Source organism: Peromyscus maniculatus, chromosome 14 (genome assembly GCF_049852395.1).
Source record: "Peromyscus maniculatus bairdii isolate BWxNUB_F1_BW_parent chromosome 14, HU_Pman_BW_mat_3.1, whole genome shotgun sequence".
Lineage (NCBI taxonomy): Eukaryota > Metazoa > Chordata > Mammalia > Rodentia > Cricetidae > Peromyscus > Peromyscus maniculatus.
Window position 1 is genome coordinate 48,130,816 of NC_134865.1, and position 17,474 is coordinate 48,148,289.

The 17,474-nt window shown below is 45.3% G+C and overlaps 1 protein-coding gene across 11 annotated transcripts in view; it reads left to right on the plus strand.

Annotated features, from left to right (window-relative positions):
- Syne2 (spectrin repeat containing nuclear envelope protein 2) overlaps window positions 1–17,474 on the plus strand; it is a 320,688-nt gene that overhangs the window by 66,347 nt on the left and 236,867 nt on the right. For all 11 annotated transcript variants that reach the window (XM_076550884.1, XM_015992010.3, XM_076550887.1 and 8 more), the window contains exons 3-7: window positions 5,446–5,507; window positions 7,867–7,962; window positions 8,071–8,148; window positions 8,241–8,333; window positions 13,245–13,432. In XM_076550884.1, the coding sequence (XP_076406999.1) occupies window positions 5,446–5,507; window positions 7,867–7,962; window positions 8,071–8,148; window positions 8,241–8,333; window positions 13,245–13,432 (517 nt within the window). The remainder of the gene's footprint in view (window positions 1–5,445; window positions 5,508–7,866; window positions 7,963–8,070; window positions 8,149–8,240; window positions 8,334–13,244; window positions 13,433–17,474) is intronic.

Genomic DNA, 17,474 nt, shown 5'->3' on the forward strand with positions numbered 1-17,474 from the left:
GAAATTCACCGTTGTAATACGTCGTTCCACGCTCCCCTTCATGTCTTCTCCCCTCCCCCTACCCCTGCCATCTGCTGTTTAAAAGGTCCTGTTCTCTAGATGCCATTCTAAGAAGGGTTTTATTAAGTTGCGGTAAGCACGCGGCTCTTAATTATTTGTTCCTAAGGTTACGTCTCCTGGCACAGGGTGAGCTGCTTGGCTCTGGTTCCTGTAGCATTAACTGTGCTATTCGGGGGCAAGGGAGGATGAAAACCTGTGAAATGTGGGGTAAGGTGGCCTAGAGCATCTGCAGAGGTGTTTTATGCCCCCCGGGATGTCTTTGCCATTAAGTAAAGGGTCCTTATTGTGTTTAGAGAGCTCCGATTCCCCCGTTGAAGAGAGTTGTTCTCTGTTTGGACAGTAAGTTTTACAAAGCCTCATAGAGCCCTCTTCAGCCCTCTGGAGGCTCCCTTTGTGCATTGCTTCTCTGTGGAGGGGGGTGCACCTGTGGGGGATGGCCGCTGACTCTCTTCCTACCAGCCCCCCTTTTCTATTGGAGTTGAAGTAAATCGGGACAGCGATAACCACCTTTCTTTATAACAGTTTGATTGTTTTAATTCAAATTCTGGCATTGCGGGAAGGGGTTGTTCCTCGTCTCTGATTAGACAAGCTGCTCCGATTTCAACCGTCTAGTAAGAGCCCTGATTTTGGTGTCTGTTTCCCCAGCCTGGGAAAACTCAGAGACCCCAGAGTGCTCAGTCTCAAGGCTTGTTTTGTTTAGTGTCAAATGAACATGAAATGAAAGCTCCTCTTTTTGGGGGTGTAGATCAAATGACTGAGATTTACAGATGTACCCAGAGCACTAAAACAATGGGGACCGAGGATGCTCTTGCTGAACTTTGAACTCTGGCCGTGGTCCACTGCCAGGGTTATTTCGTGAGCATGCCCTTCTTTCTCCACCCCGGCAACTTCCCTGGAGTCCTGCAGCATCGACCGGATGTGCTGATGCTCCTGCGTGGTTCCCTTGTCACACAGTATCACCTAAAGAGGAGACTCTCTGTTGGTCCCTTGAGGATAAGGAAGAGGTTTTCTTGGGTTGTTTGTTTTAATCTTTTACATTTTATTTTGAACTTCTATTTTATTGTTATGGAGGACACGTCTCTTCCTGCTTGGCGAATGCACATTGTGTACATGTAATTTGATCCTGGAATCATAAAACTTGTTTTCTAGTGTTTGTTTGTTTGTTTCCCCTGTTGAGAAATAAAATTAGCTCTCAAGCGCGTTTTCGAGGCACTTGTTTAAAGTTATTTATCATCTGATAGCAGAGGGAAAATGCTGGAAACACATCTTAGAGATTCCAGGAGACCCTGTCACTCTTCTGCAAAATAAAATTAAAATAAAAAGCACTAACTCTCAAAAGACCAAAGAATTCAGTTGGCGTGTCAGAGCCCAGTTTAGTTTAGCTAACTATCATTGACCGCCCGATGACGTGTAAGTCATTGAGTTATAACTGACTTAAACTGGTAATGCAAAGAAATGGGAAATGGATTTTGGGCGGGGGGGGGGGGGGGGAGCCAGTGAGACTCGGTATGTCCATAACCAGTCACAACACTTGACAGACACTTACACTGTCTAAATGTATTTACCCAGGCCACTTTTCTGCTATTTCTCGACCTGATGCTTATTAATTTAAAACATTTTAAGGTCCTAAATTTGGTGTCACACTTGTAAGACTCAGTAGCCCAGGTGGAGGTGACTTGGCCAGGGTAGTATAATTGAGATAATAAAAAGTAGACATAACCAGAATGTTTGCTGCAGGCGCGCGCGTGTGTATGAGAGCATCCTTTTGTTTTTCTCTCCTTTCAGACAGAGTCTCTTACTGGCTGCCAGCTAACCTCAGGGAGTCAGTCTCTGCCTCCTCAGCTCTGAGCTTAAATGTAGCACCATGCCTGTCAAAGTCAGGGTCTGTATGATTGCAAGGCAAACACTTTACTGACTCAGCTATTTCCCCAGCCCCGGAGTAGGTTTTGAACATGGATTTCCCAAGGCATTAGGTAGGAACTGAGTGCTAAGCAGATGATTCCCAGCTGGTGATGTAGGAGGAAAACACAAGTGTAGGTCCCGAGGGTAGGAGATAGTCATTCTCTGTATTGGATGTTGCTTGGTGGTCCAGGAAGATGAAGGCGGAATACCGGCCATTGGTTTCAGTGAGAGGGGAGCGTTGATATCCTCGACTCATGGTGACCTGGATAAGAGCAGTGTCAGTGGAATGGTGAGGAACTGCTTGGGGTGGGGCCGCTTGAAATTGAGTGAGGAGAGGACCTGGAGACAGCGTGGATTCTTCTGGAGGGATTTTCCACGAAGAAGAGCAGACAAATGAGCAGTGCTGATGGAGAGTGGGTGCTATGGAAGGTTAGTTTCTTAGTTTCAGAGGGAGAATTGACAGCATGCATTTATTCTGATGGGGGAATAGGGGATAGGGACTAGAAGGGAGGAAAAGGTTCTCAAGGAGATAAAAGAGAAAAGAACCAATGAATGAGAGGCGGGACGCCTTTGATCTGAGCAAGGCTAGTTGATGCATACCAATACTTTGGAGGTTGTTAGATGAGACTGGGTCTTTTGGGAAGAAAGGTCTCATGGGCTGGGGCTGCAGCTTAATTGACAGAATGTTGGCCAAGCATGCATGAAGTTCTATGTTAAATCCCCAGCACTATATATATGTCATGTATGGGGGTCATGTCTATAGTCCTAGAATGTGGAAAGTGGAGTCAGGAGATCAGAAATCCAAGGTTATTCCCAGATACACAGTGAATTTGAAGCTGGTCTGGGCTTCTTGAGATGCCGTCTCAAATATACACACACATAACACACACATAAAATAAAAAACCCACACAAAAAAGCAATGTTCTAATTTCATTTCTGTTGCTGTGATAAAATATCCTGGCAAAAAAGCAGCTTAGAGAAGAAAGGGTTTATTTTGATTACTACTGATTACTTCAGAGAAACCAAGCAAGGAATTAATGCAGCTAGTCACATCCCACCCATAGTCAAGAGCAAAGAGAGTAAATGCATCCTTGCTTTCTCCTGTCTTACGTGGTTCAGATCCCCTTCATAAGGAATGTTGCTGCCCAGAGTGGGCTGGGTCTTCCTGCTCAGTGAACTATCAGTACAATACCCCTTGGGCATGCTAACCTGACCTAGGCAATTCCTCATTAAGACTTTTCCCCCCAAGTGATTCTAGGTTGTGTTAAGTTGGCAGTTAATTCTAGGTTGTGTTAAGTTGGGAGTTAACACTAACCGGCATGAACAACAAAGAAAGGTCTTGGTGGAGAATAAGAGCTGGGGAAGAGGCATCGTATGTTTGAGGAAGGAAATGTGAGATTGCCATGCTTCTGTCCATTGGTAGGAGAGAGTTATCCATTGTGACTGTTGAGTGGCATTGAGGGTACCAGTGGGTGCTGGTAAGGCTGATCATCGTCGGTGGGTGTCTTAGTTACTTTTCTATTGATGTGACAAAACACTATGACCAAAGAAACCTATAGAAGAAAGAGTTTATTGGGGACTTAGAATTTGATAGGGTGATTCCATGACCATCAGACCATCATGATGTGGAGCATGGCAGCAGGCAGGCAGGCATGGTGCTGGAGCAGTGGCTGAGAGCTCACATCTGATCCACAAGCACAAGGTAGAGAGCTAATTGGCTCTTGAAACCTCAAAGCCCATCCCAGTAACATACCTCCTCTAACAAGGCCACGCCTCCTAATCCTTCCCAGACAGTTCTACTACCAACTGGGACCAGACATCTAAACATATGCGCCTATGGGGGCCATCCTCATTCAAACCACCACAGTGGGGTTTGCCCTGACCTCAGCCAGAAGTATACATACAGGATGAGGTGCATGAAGGAAAATCCCAAGGTGCCAAGCAAATACAAGACAACTGAGGCACGTGTAAGTGTTGATGATAGTTGGTCATCTCATTTGGCATCTGGGGTTGGTAAGGATGACAGGAAGGCCTCAGGATGACATGGAGGGTGTGAGGGCCAATGAGAAGCTGGCAGAACTGGTGACTTAGAATTACTAGTGGGGTCCTTAGAGCTGGGCACTGGAAGGAGAGAACACAAGGCTGGGGAGGGATGTTCAGAGAAGAGATGCATCAGACTGAGTTGAGAGAGGTAATAAAAGTGCTGTCACGTGACCATGACCATGCATGATGGAGGCAGCAGAGCATGTGTGTGTTTAGGCACGTGCGTGTCTGCATGTTGACTGATAGCAGAAGGATTAAAGGGCAGAGTGATGTGAGATGTGGTCAGCTCATGGTCACTGGTGGAAGCAAGGCTGTGAGCATCAGGCAGAGGCAGAAGTGGATGATGTCCTGGCTTCTGTTTATACTCACCTATCAGATAAGGAGGGTGGGGGAACTGAAGCTCAGGGCTTGTGTGCTCAGCCCATAGAATGGACAGTGTCTGCTTGACACTGAGGGAGTGGGATGCTGAAGGAAGCTTAGCAGGGCCATGCCTGCACAGAAGGGGAGGGAGGTAGAGTCTAGTGTTCAGTCTATCCCCAGTCCTAACTCACGCCTGGTTAATGAGAACATGGCTTATGTGTTTTTGCTATGTGTCGGTCTGTGTCAAGCACACTAGGTGAATCATTTGCCTCTCAAATCAACTTCCTTCAATGACTGCTTGTTACATGAAGTCACCGTTCAAGTTCACTTAGCCACTTAGTCATGGGAACAGGATTCAAACCCTGGTTTTTTTCATGGTTTAGAGCGGAGTGTAGCCAGAGTTTTTCTCTGGTCCTGTGGAATCTGTCCCACCCGCATCCTGCAGCCGCTTGGTCCCAAATAAACATACAGAGGCTTATGTTAATTATAACTGCTTGGCCATTAGCTCAGGCTTATTACTGCCTAGCTCTTACATTTAAATTAACCCATAATTTTTATCTATATTTAGCCACATGGCTTGGTACCTTTTCTCAGTTCTGCCTTTACATCTTGCTTCCTCTGTGTCTGGCTGGTGACTCCTCTGCTCTCCTTTTTCTTCCTGTCTATCTCTAGTTAGAATATCCCTCCTAACCTTATTCTGCCATTGGCCAAACAGCTTTATTTATCAACCAATCAGAGCAACACATTTTCACAGCCTACAGAATGACATCACCCATCAGCAGAGCATTTTGCATGATAAATTTGCTTGATATGGTGTCGAGGCCAAACGGTAAGGATCTCACTGAACCTTTAAAACTATCTTCAGATGTCCCAGGGTGATTCAGAGCTGGAGGCCAGGGACACTACTCTTCCTCCTCCTTTGCACAGTGTACAAAGCTATGAAAGACCTCAATTCTTTTGTTAGTAAGAAAGTGTTAAGAACCATCGTTTCTTGTTAGCAGATCTGTGGCTTTCATCTGTGGGTTCAGAAGGAGTCTTTGGCTTCTTGTGTTGTGACCATGGCTGTTTCTTCTCTCCTAGCTGAGCAGGAAGACACACAGAAGAAAACCTTCACCTGCTGGATAAACTCGCAGTTGGCAAAGGTGAGGTGGATGAGGGTGACGTCGGGCTGTTACCCCAGGGCGGCCGGTGCCTGGAATTCCAGCACCTGGGAGTTGGAGGCAGGAGGATCAGGGGTTCAAGATGAGCCATGGCTGTGTAGTGAGTTCCAGGCCCACTCAGGCTCCATGAGACCCCCCTGTACAACAAACAGATGAACACCAGAGCAAGACACAGTGATTGACATGTAGAAGGTCATGGAATGTCTTTTTATAAGAGAATGTGCTGGCGCTCACCTTGGTGTCCTGGTTTATTGGTTATTCATTCCTGGAACAAGAAAATGCCACCTGGAAAGGACCTGGACAGCGCTGCAAAAATATTTAGAGTGGCAACACTTCCATCGAATGACATAATAACAATGTGACGTTTGTCTGTATTGAATGATGTGTGTTAGACACCACCCTAAACTTGTCACGTGTGGCGATGATGAATGCTTATGACATCTGTTGTTTTGAAATCATAGCTTGTTAAACAGCACACTGTGGACCACCATTTATTTTCAGTGTAATTTCAGTCTTTTTGTTTTTGTTTTTGGTTTTTTGAGACAGGGTTTCATTGTGTAGTGCTGGCTGTCCTGGAACTTGCTTTGTAGACCAGCCTGGCCTCGAATTCACAGAGGTCCACCTGCCTCTGCCTCCCAAGTGCTGGGATTAAAGTACAGTTTAGTTTTTGAGATGAGGTTTTTCAGGCTGGTCTTGAACTCCTAGATCTGAGTGATTCACTGCCTTAGGTCCTCAGAAGCTGTGTCTATAGAGGGACTACCACCTAACTCACATTTCCTTTCTGTTCTTCTGCTACGCAATGAATTCAAGGCTAAGGCTGTATACTAGGCAAATGTCCTACCATTGAAGTGTATTCTTGAACCCCCTATGGCCATTTTCATTTATATATTCATTCATTCATTCATTCATTCATTCATTCATTCATTCATTCATTCATTCATTCATCTAACTACCTATCTACCTGCATATACATACACATACACATACACACACACACACACACACACACACACACACACACACACACACACACACACATTTGGTTTTTTGAGACAGGGTTTCTTTGTGTAGCTTTGGAGCCTTTCCTGGAACTCACTCTGTAGCCCAGGCTGGCCTCGAACTCACAGAGATCCACCTGCCTCTGCCTCCCGAGTGCTGGGATTAAAGGTGTGTGCCACCACCGCCCGGCCCTATTTATTTATGTGTACACATATGTATGCATACAGATGCCTGTGGAGACCAGAAGAGGTCACCAGATCTCCTGGGGCTGCAGGGTTTGTTTGTTTGTTTGTTTGTTTGTTTGTTTGTTTGTGTTTTGTTTTTGTTTTTTGCCCCGGAGCTGAGGACCGAACCCAGTCCCTTGTGCTTGCTAGGCAAGCACTCTACTACTGGCTAAATCCAGGGCTGCATTTTTGAGCAGCTAAATATTGGTGCTGGGAACTGAACTTGCTTTTTTTGTAAGAGCAGCATGTGCTCTGAAAGGGTCAGCCATCCCTCCAGCCTCAATTCCTTCCTTCCTTCCTTCCTTCCTTCCTTCCTTCCTTCCTTCCTTCCTTCCTTCCTTCCTTCCTTCCTTCCTTCCTTCCTTCCTTTTTTTTTTTGAGACTAGTTCTTGCTATATAACTCTGGCTGACCTGAAAGTTACTATGTAGACCCAATAGGCTTTGAACTTTTGGCCATCCCCCTGCCTCTGCCTTCTAGTGCTGGGATTTCAGGCTTATGCCTCTTTGCCAGCCTTCTAGATGAGTTCTAAACGATTTCATGGTATCACTATGTGAGAGATAGTATGATTCCCACAGAGAAGGCCTGTGCCTTGACCCTGGCCACACATTTGGCAAGGGAGTATTCTGGGACACAAGTCTAGTCTGGACCTAGGGGCCTCGATCCAAATGCCACTCCATCCTGTGTCTCAGTGATGCTGAGAACCTCAGATAACCTGGATGCCTGATGAATGAATGACTCTCCCCCACTGCCCTCCCTCTCCGTCCATCCCACACAATGCACGACACTCTGTCCAAAGGGAGACACATCCTCAGCAGTGCAGCTCTCCCAAGGGGTCGCTGTGGCCTGATTCTGAGTGTCTTTGTATTCTCTCTGCACAAAGTTGAGGGCTGTAAAAGCTCCACTCAGAAAGAGCGTTGTGTAACTGGGATTACGCCACGAGATAAGTCGGGCTGACTGTCTCACCATGCTCTGGAGTGTGGCTTGTGAGGGCCGTGACATTCTCGTAAGACAATTTCTGCTGAATCTTAGCTGTTTTGGAGGACACAGTGCTCACTTAGGAGATGCTTAGCGGTGTTGCGGACCATTTTCAGATTATTTTCCTCTTTTCCTTTGGCAGCACACGCCTCCCTCGGTTATATCTGACTTATTTGCAGACATTAAGAAGGGGCATGTCCTCCTGGACCTGTTAGAAGTGCTCGCAGGACAGCAGTTGGTAAGATTTCCAAAGGGCACCAAGACACTTGGCTGGTGTTTTTTTTTTTTGTGTTTTTTTTAAAATGTACTTCCTGTTTCTGAGGAATGTGTGTGCTTGAATTTTTAGCCTCGGGATAAAGGATCCAATACATTCCAGTGCAGAATCAACATAGAACATGCCCTGACATTCCTGAAAAAGCGATCAGTACGTATGAATCAAACCGGCAAATTCACGGGAGGGACCGGTTCAGCGGGAGGCTCGCCCCCTTTATTTAACCTGTGCTTCTCTGTCTGCAGATCAAGCTGATAAACATCCATGTTGCTGATATCGTAGAAGGAAACCCGTCCATTATTCTTGGCCTGATTTGGACCATCATACTGCACTTTCATGTAAGCATCGTGGTGGTAGGAATGTCACTACTCGAATCCACATGGTGAGGTGAGACCCAGCAAGTGTGGCATGACGTCATCCAGGCCAGAGCTGCTTCTGTAAATAGGACTTGAAGTCTGCAACAAGTCAAAAGCTTACGGCAAAGGCTACTTTTCCAGTACTTGTGTGTAATGAATATATTGAATATATGTGTATATATCATATACATTATGTATATGTATACATTTGCATATATGCCCATATATATTTTTGCACATAGACACATGCACACATATGGTTTTTTATTTGCTTTAAAGATGGGGTTTCACTATGTAGTCCTGGCTAGCCTGGAGCTCTATGTAGATCAGGCTGCCCAGACTTACAGGAATCACCTGTTTCTGCCTTCCAAGTGCTGGGATTCAAGGTGTATACCACCAAGCTTGTCTTGTATGAAAGATCCCTCAAATGTTGGTGTCCAGTGGCATCTGTCACTCATCTGAGGAGTGACCCTTTTTGATGACTACAGACTGGTTTTGGGGTAGGATTTCAGTGCAGCTTTGAACAGCAGTACTTCGTGAGACACCTGCCAGTGTTGAGAACTTTGAATAGATAGGTGTACTGCCTTCGTGGCTTTGTCCTTTATCTGCCTCTGTTCCCTCTTGAGGTTTGGGTGTGGTAGGAGTCCTGAGTAGGTGGCCTCCTCTGCCTCACTGTGGGTTGTTGAGGGAAGCCTCAGTCTTCCTCTTGTGTTTTCTCTGTCATCTGTCCCCACTCCATTCTCCTGGCACTGTAAACAGTGGCTCCCTGACACAAAGACGATACATCTGGCCGCTCCACGGGAGACAGGTGGCCAGGTACGGTGGCTCACTCCTGTAATCCTAGCTTTGGAAGGCCACAGCAGGAAGACCGCTGGGCGTCCAGCGTTAGCCTGAGCTCGAGTGAGTTTCAGGTCCGACTGGATTACAGAGTAAGGCCCTGTCACAGACAAAACAAAAACAGAAGAAAAGTGAAGTAGCCCCTGGGGTCCCCGAATTTCTGTGGGACTGAGTGCTCCGCAGCCTCTCTGGAGGACATCAGCAACAGTGACAGGCCCACTGGCTAGGAAAGGAAGCTGTTTATTTTTCCTTTGAATTATGAAGAGACCCCATGTGTGAAGACATTTCAGGAGGAAGGGCGAGAGGGTGTCTGCAGAACATTGACTTGTTTTCTGCTACACCACGGGACTAGTTCAGGCTGAAAACCCTCCTCGCTGGCTGAGATCTCGTTGGAATAAGCTGCACCTCCAAGCTTGTCGGGATGCTTTGACTCTCAAAGTAGTTCTTATTTGTTTAGTGAATCCCTGTTTGGATTTTAATCAAAGTCCGAATTTCAGTTCAACTAAAGAAGGCATATGGAAGGCCTTTGGTCATTGTGCTCTTGCTCTCCATTTGGACGGCAAATGTCCAATGTTCGCTGTCCCATCCAGAATTAACCATCACAGTGCCGGTCTAACTGACTCTGCATGGTTTATTATTGTTGCTCTAAAAATCACTATATAATTATGTATGTATTGGGTAACACATGCTTATCTTAGAAAGACTTAGAATGTTGCATAACTAATTGTTATAAAATTTGCCTTTTTTTTTTTTCCGGATGTGGGCATTTGTAGCTAGAACAGAATAATGTGCATGTGGATGATGAGAACTAAATTTACGAGTGTAGCTTTTCCTCTGGGAGAGCAGGAAAGTGGAGCTGGAGACAGAAAACAGGACCAAATATGGGAAGATGTTAAAGCTGGATGATTTGGGGCTGGAGAGATGGTTCAGTGGTTAAGGGCCCTTGCTGCTCTATGCAGAGGACCTGAGTTTGATTCCCAGCCTCCAAATATCAATTTATAACTATCTATAACTCCATTTCCAGAAAATCCAGTGCCCTCTTCTGTTCTCTGTGGGCACCAGACACACAGATATATTTGCAGTCAAAACACTTATATGCTTAAAATAAAATTTAAAAAGTTTGGATAGGTTGTAGGTGTATCATCTCCACCCCCATATCTTTCTATGTATTTTCATTATAATTAAAATTTTCAATATAGGTAATAGAAAATAAAATTATTCACAGTCCATCATTCACAGGTAACTGAGAATAATGTAATATCCAATCTTTATGTATACAGCAGGAATTAATACATAGTCATTAAGTAGATTACACCAACCAAGGATTGAGGGTAGTTCTGAAAAATGTTTCTATCTAAACTAAATGAATGTAAACTTTTTTCTTGGCATTATTCTGTTATGTAGCATAATGATCATTTTTATAGCATTTACATTTGTGTTGTACATGTTATAGGGAACTCAGAGATCACTTTCTGAGGCAGGGGGATTTGCATAGGTTATATGGGAAGAATATGCCACATACTATCATCATCTACAGCTGTCAGCCCCGGGTGGAAGCTGGTCCCCTTGGATACTGAAGCAGAGCAGTATCTTAACAACATGGGATCTCATTACCCATTCTGTTCCAAATGGTTCTGATGAGCGTCTCTCTGAGTTTATATATATTTTAACAGAGGTGTATGGCATTGGTTATAAAGTGCTCTATCTCATTAATGGCCAACCAGAATGCTCAGAGTTATTTCTGATTATAACTAGCTTCTGTTATATTCTTGAGATAAAACCTTTGTGTACACCTGTAATAATTCATGGGCCAAATTCTTAGAAGTGGAATTCTGACGCAGGCTTTGCCATTTGAAAGCTGTAAAAATTGGTTTGTGACACTGTTTAAAGTCAACTTGTTCAAATCTAAGACACACAGAGAAAGATATGCAAATTCACATGTCAAGTACCGCGAGTTTCCATAAATTAAACATACTTATGTTATCACCACCCGAGATACAAACAGAACCATGCTGGTATTCTGGCCCTTCTCTTTCCCTAAAGGTGCCCACCCTCTGAGCCCTGTTGGGAGGCAGTTTAGTGTTGCTAATTCCACAGAGGTGGAATTCCGAGTTTATTCTCTTTAGCCCCCCCCCGCCCCCCCCCCCCCCCCCACACAATCCCTTGTGCCCAACTTACTTCACTTAGCTTCATCGATTGTGAGGAGGTGTCTTTCACTGCCTTTCCTGTATATGGCATCACACTTATTCACCGGTCCACTTCTGATACACATTTCTTTCTTGGCGGTTTTTAGTTACTGTTAGTCAAATTGCTAGGAATATTTGCATATGTAACATTTAGTATTCCGGGCTTACATTTCCACTGAAATATATCTAGAAGTGGAATTGTCGGTCCTATGGTGTTTCCTCTTTAACACTATAGTAGTGTCTTATTCCATTTTGTGAGGCTATGATAGAATGAATGCACAGGGTGAGTAATTCAGGATAAACGGGTATGTGTTGCTTCATAGTTCTGAAAGTTGGGAAGTCCACGACCATCGGGGATGGACTGGGATGCAGCCCAGTAGCAGAAATGCCTGCACGGTGTGCAGAAGGCTCTGGGTTCCAGCCTAGTGCCATCTCTGTGAGTGTGTTATCACATGTGTGCCAGAAAAGAATATAGATCTCCTGGAATTGGAGTTACTGGCAGTTGTAAGGCACCTGATGGATGTGGGTGCTGGGAACTGAACTCAGGCCCTCTGGAAAAATAGTAAGCATAACCACTGAGACATCTCTCCAGGCCCCACCCGCTTCTTTTAGAGTAGACTTTGTGTGTGTGTGTGTGTGTGTGTGTGTGTGTGTGTGTGTGTGTGTGTATGAGAGAGAGAGACAGAGACAGACAGACAATGAGAGAGAGGAGAGAGAGAGAGAGAGAGAGAGAGAGAGAGAGAGAGAGAGAGAGAGAAAGAGAAAACTAGAAACAGAGAATATGAGTGCAGGTACTTGAATGGGCAGAGGCATTGGGTTCCCTAGCGCTGGAGTTCCAGGTCACTGTGAGCTGCCCTCCATGGGTGGGGAAACTGGGACCCATCTAAGGTCCTCTGAAAGGCACTTACTCTTAACTGCTGAGCCATTTCTCCAGCACTTTTCATGTTCCTTTAAAAAAGGGTTTTACTCATGGGGACTGGAGGTATATAGCTCAGTGGTTAGTAGCAGTTGATGCTCTTACAGAGCATTTGGTTCCTGTCACCCACATGACCATTGGTGACTCCAGTGCCATGGGATCTGACACCCTCTTCTGGGCATCGTGGGCACCACACACAAGGGGTGCATATACATACAATGGGGTGCACATGCATACATACATACATACATACAAGCAAAGCATTCATGCACATACATAAATCTAAGAAAAAGAAAAGGGATTTATTTATTATTAGCATTATTATACTCGTGTGTGTGTGTGTGTGTGTGTGTGTGTGTGTGTGTATGCACATACCATGACTTGCATGTGGATGTCAGTGGACACCTTATGGAGTTGCTTCTTTCACCTCTTTTTGGGTTCTGGGAATTACACCCAGGTTTGCAGGCTTGTACAGCAAGTACCTTTACCTGCTAATCCATTTTACTGGCCCGTGTTTTTCGTGTTCTTAATGGTGATTTGATTTTCCCTTTGGGGACTTGCCTGCCCTGTGTTTGTCTATTTTTTTTTTCTGCATGTGCTTTTGTTCTTAATGCTATGTAATAAAAGGCGATGTCTTCCAGTCCATCCAGTCTCTAAAGGCGCTTGACTAGGAGGTCCACTTAGTTCTTTTCAGTTGAATCCATCAGCGCTGGTAGTGCTCAGTGGGATCTTTAGGGGATGAATGGATGCTGGCCATTTATGGGATCCATTCTTGGGTCAGGTGCAGGATAACCCCTATCTAGACCGAAGGAAAGCCGAATTGTAGTCTCAAATGTCAAAGGCTGACAATCATTTTTAGAGTTCGTTTCAGCCAGAATACATTGCCGTTGCTACAGAATGCTTTTTAGGTGCTTTGGACTGAGTAGCCTGTGCTAACAATTGTGCTCTCCTCAGATTGAGGAGCTTGCTCGGAACCTGTCTTGCGATTACAATCAACCTTCCCCGGAGGTCGCGACTGTGGCTGACTCATCTCCTACCTCAAGCCCTCCGGCTAAGAAATGCTCCAAAGCACAAGCTCAAGCGAGATGGCAGTTGTCTGCAAAGAAGGCTCTTCTTCAGTGGGCCCAGAAGCAGTGTGCCGCGTAAGTAGTTTGCTGTGTCCCTCCATCCAGCCTCGTGGACTTCCAGCAGTCAATCTTCCAGAAGTGGATGTTGGTGGGCTTAGCTGCTTCTGGTTTCAGAGATGGCAACTTTCCTCCAGTGGCTGTGTTTAAGTGGTTTATTGCTGTGGGCAGATAAAACAATATTTACCCCCCCCCCTCCCATATCTTTTTGAGATGAGGAGGACGTTTTTCACTGTATTAACCTGGCTGTCCTCAAACTCATACTCACCTGCCTCTGGTTCCTATGTGCTGGGATGAAAAGCTCACACCACCATGCCTGGCATTAAATACCTTTCTTTAGGCACAATTCTAGTTAGGTCTAGTGTCTTTACCTACATGTGTTAATTGCTTGTTTGGTTGCTGCAACAAAATACCCAACAGGAGCAACTTAGGGGGCGAAGGGTTTGTAGTGTCTCACAGTTCCAGGGACACAGTTGATCACGGCAGGGAAGGTGTGTGGGCAGAAGCCTGAGGAGGCGGGCCACAGTGCATCCACAGTTAGAAAGCAATGGACCTTCGTGCTTAGCTTGCCTCCTCCTTTTGATTCAGCCCAGAGCCCCAGCCCATGCACATCTCACATTCATCTACCTGCTCTAGATGATCTCTCACAGGCACGCCCAGAGATCCCATCTTCCACGGTGATTCTAAATTCCATCAAGATGTCAGTACAGGTTAACAGTCACACCAACACCACCTTTTTGAAAGTCAAGACCATGTCTTTTTAAAAATTAAAAAATTACTTTTTATTATTATTATTATTATTATTATTATTATTATTATTATTAAGTGTGTGTGACTATGGCACAAGCATGCCATAGCATACCCGTAGAGGTCAGAGGACAACCTTATGGACTTGATTTCTCTCCTTCCACCTTTAGGTGGGTTCTGGGTATTGAACCCAGGCTTCCAGGCCTGTGTGGTAAGCATTTGACTTGCTGAGACATTTCACCAGCCCCAAGATAAATGTGGAATGAATGAAGGAGGCAAATGAATGAATGAAATAACAATATGCGAAGTTGTATCATGGTGTGCTCCATTTTTATAGTTAGAAAACACAGTCTTCATTTCTTGGAAACTTTCTAATTGATCCTAGTCAATCAGAAAAGGAACCAAAGAAGATGTGGTTTTGTTTTTTTAATTTATTTAATTTATTGTTGTTGTGTTTGTGTGTGTGTGTGTTTGTGTGTGTGTGTGTGTGTGTGTGTGTGTGTGTGTGTGTGTGTATACCATGGTGTGCACGAGGAGGTCAGAGGACAACTTTGTGGGGTTGGTTCTCTCCTACTGTTATGTGTGTCCTGAGGATTGGACCCAGGCCACCAGCTTTATGTAGCAAGTTCTCTACCTGCTGAGCCATCTTGCCAGCCTGGGATGGATTTTTTTTTTAATAGAGGTAATAAAGGGAAGTATGATTTCTTGTGCTCTTTTTAAATTTTTTTTTAATTTAAAAAAACATTAATTATGTGTATGGATGTGTACATGTAAATATTAAGGAGCCCAGAGGTGTTGGATTTCTGCCTTAGTCCATGTTCTATTGCTGTGAAGAGACACCATGACCATAGCAACTCGTATAAAGGAAAACATTTCATTGGGGCTGGCTCACAGTTCAGAGGTTTAGTCCATCATCCTCATGCATCCTCATGGCAGGGAGCATGGCGGCGTGCAGGCAGACATGGTAGCTGAGAGTTCTACATCTGGACCTGAAAGCAGCAGAAAGAGAAGTACCTGTGGGCCTGGCTTGAGCCCTGAAACCTCAAAGCCCACCCCAGGAATGGTCTTCCTCCAACAAGGCCACACCCACTCCAACAAGGCCACACCCACTCCAAGGCCACACCCACTCAACAAGGCCACACCTACTCTAAAAAGGCAACACCCACTCCAACATGGCCACACCTACTCCAACAAGGCCACACCTACTCCAACAAGGCCACACCCACTCCAACAAAGGCCACACCCACTCCATCAAGACCACACCCACTCCAAGGCCACACCCACTCAAAAGGCCACACCCACTCTAAAAAGGCAACACCTACTCCAACAAGGCCACCCTACCTAATAGTGCCACTCCCCTGTAGCCAAGCATTCAAATTTATGAGCTTTACAGGGACCATTTTTTATTCAAAGCACTCACCCTACTCTTCTCAGCTCCTCCTACCTCCCTTCCTATCCAGATCCACCCCCTTTCTGTCTCGTTAGTTAGAATAGCTTCTAAGGGATAATAATAAAATATAATATAATAAAATAAAACAAAAGCTAGCACATCAGAACAGGACAAAACAAACAGAGGGGAAAGAGGCCAAGCAAAGGCCCAAGAAACAGATATAGATGCAGAGACTCACTCGTTTGCACACTCAGGAATCCCATAAAACCCTAAACTGGAGCCAGAATATATATATATATAACCTATAGTGTAAAACGAGAGGAAAATAATGTAAATAAAAGGATAAAAATATGATTTTTCTTTAAAAAAAAAAAAAGAAGCCCTGACACAAGGAAGCTGTCAAGATGCCCTTGAGTTTGTTCTCTGCTGACGGTCCACTGCTGGGCAGGCAGCCTCGCCTTCACAGTGATTTGTTTCCCAGTGAGACTCTGTCAATCCCACCGCTGAGACTAAGACCACGGCCACAATGTAACACCAGATCTGAAACAAGGTTTCATTAAATACTGACTGGGAGGATGGACTCTGGCCAGGTCCACCCCTGGGTTCCCAGGAAAATGGTGACGAGTCACATTTTTGCAGAGGCTTAAAGAGGCAAAACCCACAATTCACCTCACTTCCAATCAGGGGCAAGCATACACCCTGACGCCTTTCCTTGCCCGCGTCCCTCCTGGGATTAAGCACATCCGGTCCGGTGCAGACCGGTCAAGCAAACATGGGACTAACTTATTCTTAACTGCAAACAGAGCTCTTAGCCTGCAAGGAATACTTTTTGTTTTGGTCTCACAACTCCCTTGGAGAAAACTAAATTTCCATTAGCAAGTGATTATCAATCAGAGACAGCTTGTGGGTCAGGGCTGGGGGTTTGTGTCCATTTCTTGTAGCTCTCGGACCCCGTCTGGTGCAGACCGGTGCAGACCTGTGCATGCTGCCTCAGTCTCTGTGACTTCATGTGTATGTGGATCCTGTTGCTTTCGAGGGCCTTGTTCCCCTGGTTTTCTTTTCTCCCCTCTGGTTCTTACACTCTTTCCACCTCCTCTTCTGAAGGGTTCCCTGCCTCCTGAGGGGATGCTCCGGGTCAATGCTCAGCTGGGCTTGGCTCCCGCTCTCAGCTCTATACCCTGATTTTTGGCCTGTTAGCTTGGATTAGTCTCTCAAAGCATCCCCTGAAGTTGGCATATCTTGGTTTCAAGTCCTAGTCACTAGACTTTCCAACTGGCATCCTTGGACGCCCAATCTTTTCTTTTTTCAATGCTGGAGATTAAATAGGGCCTCACCCGTGCTAGGCAAATGTGCTCTACCGCAGAGTTACACCCTCAACCCCCTGAGTAGCTTTTACTATTTGATTATTAACTTAATATAGTACATTAAGTTTCCCCTGTTGTGTGGTATTAAAAGAAATTCTAGTGCTAAAATACTTCATACATTTTGTAGATAACTATACTCTTTTATAGGACTTTGCTAATAAGTATAGAAATGTGACTGATTTAAATTACAGATACACTAATATTCAGTCCTGGGGTTGGCCAGGCTGTGCTGGGTAAGAGAGTACCTCTGTGATGAAGGAGAAAGGCAAGGCTTTACCTCTTGAGTGCTATAACTTGGAGGGGAAATGGATGGGCTGTGATGGTGTGGTTGGCGCAGATTCATGCTGTGGTCAAGAGTGGTGGGGTAGAGAGAGACAGTGTCCTTTTCTTTCATGCCTTGCAGAGGGGGACCCTTGGGGCTGAGGCCTGAGGAGAAGCCTTTGAATGGATTAGGAGCTTTGCTTTGAGAGTAAGGAAGGAGGCAGGTGTGGCCACCGCATAGTTAGAAAGTGTTTAGATGGGCACACAGGGCCCAAATCACATCAGGCCCTGTAAGCCA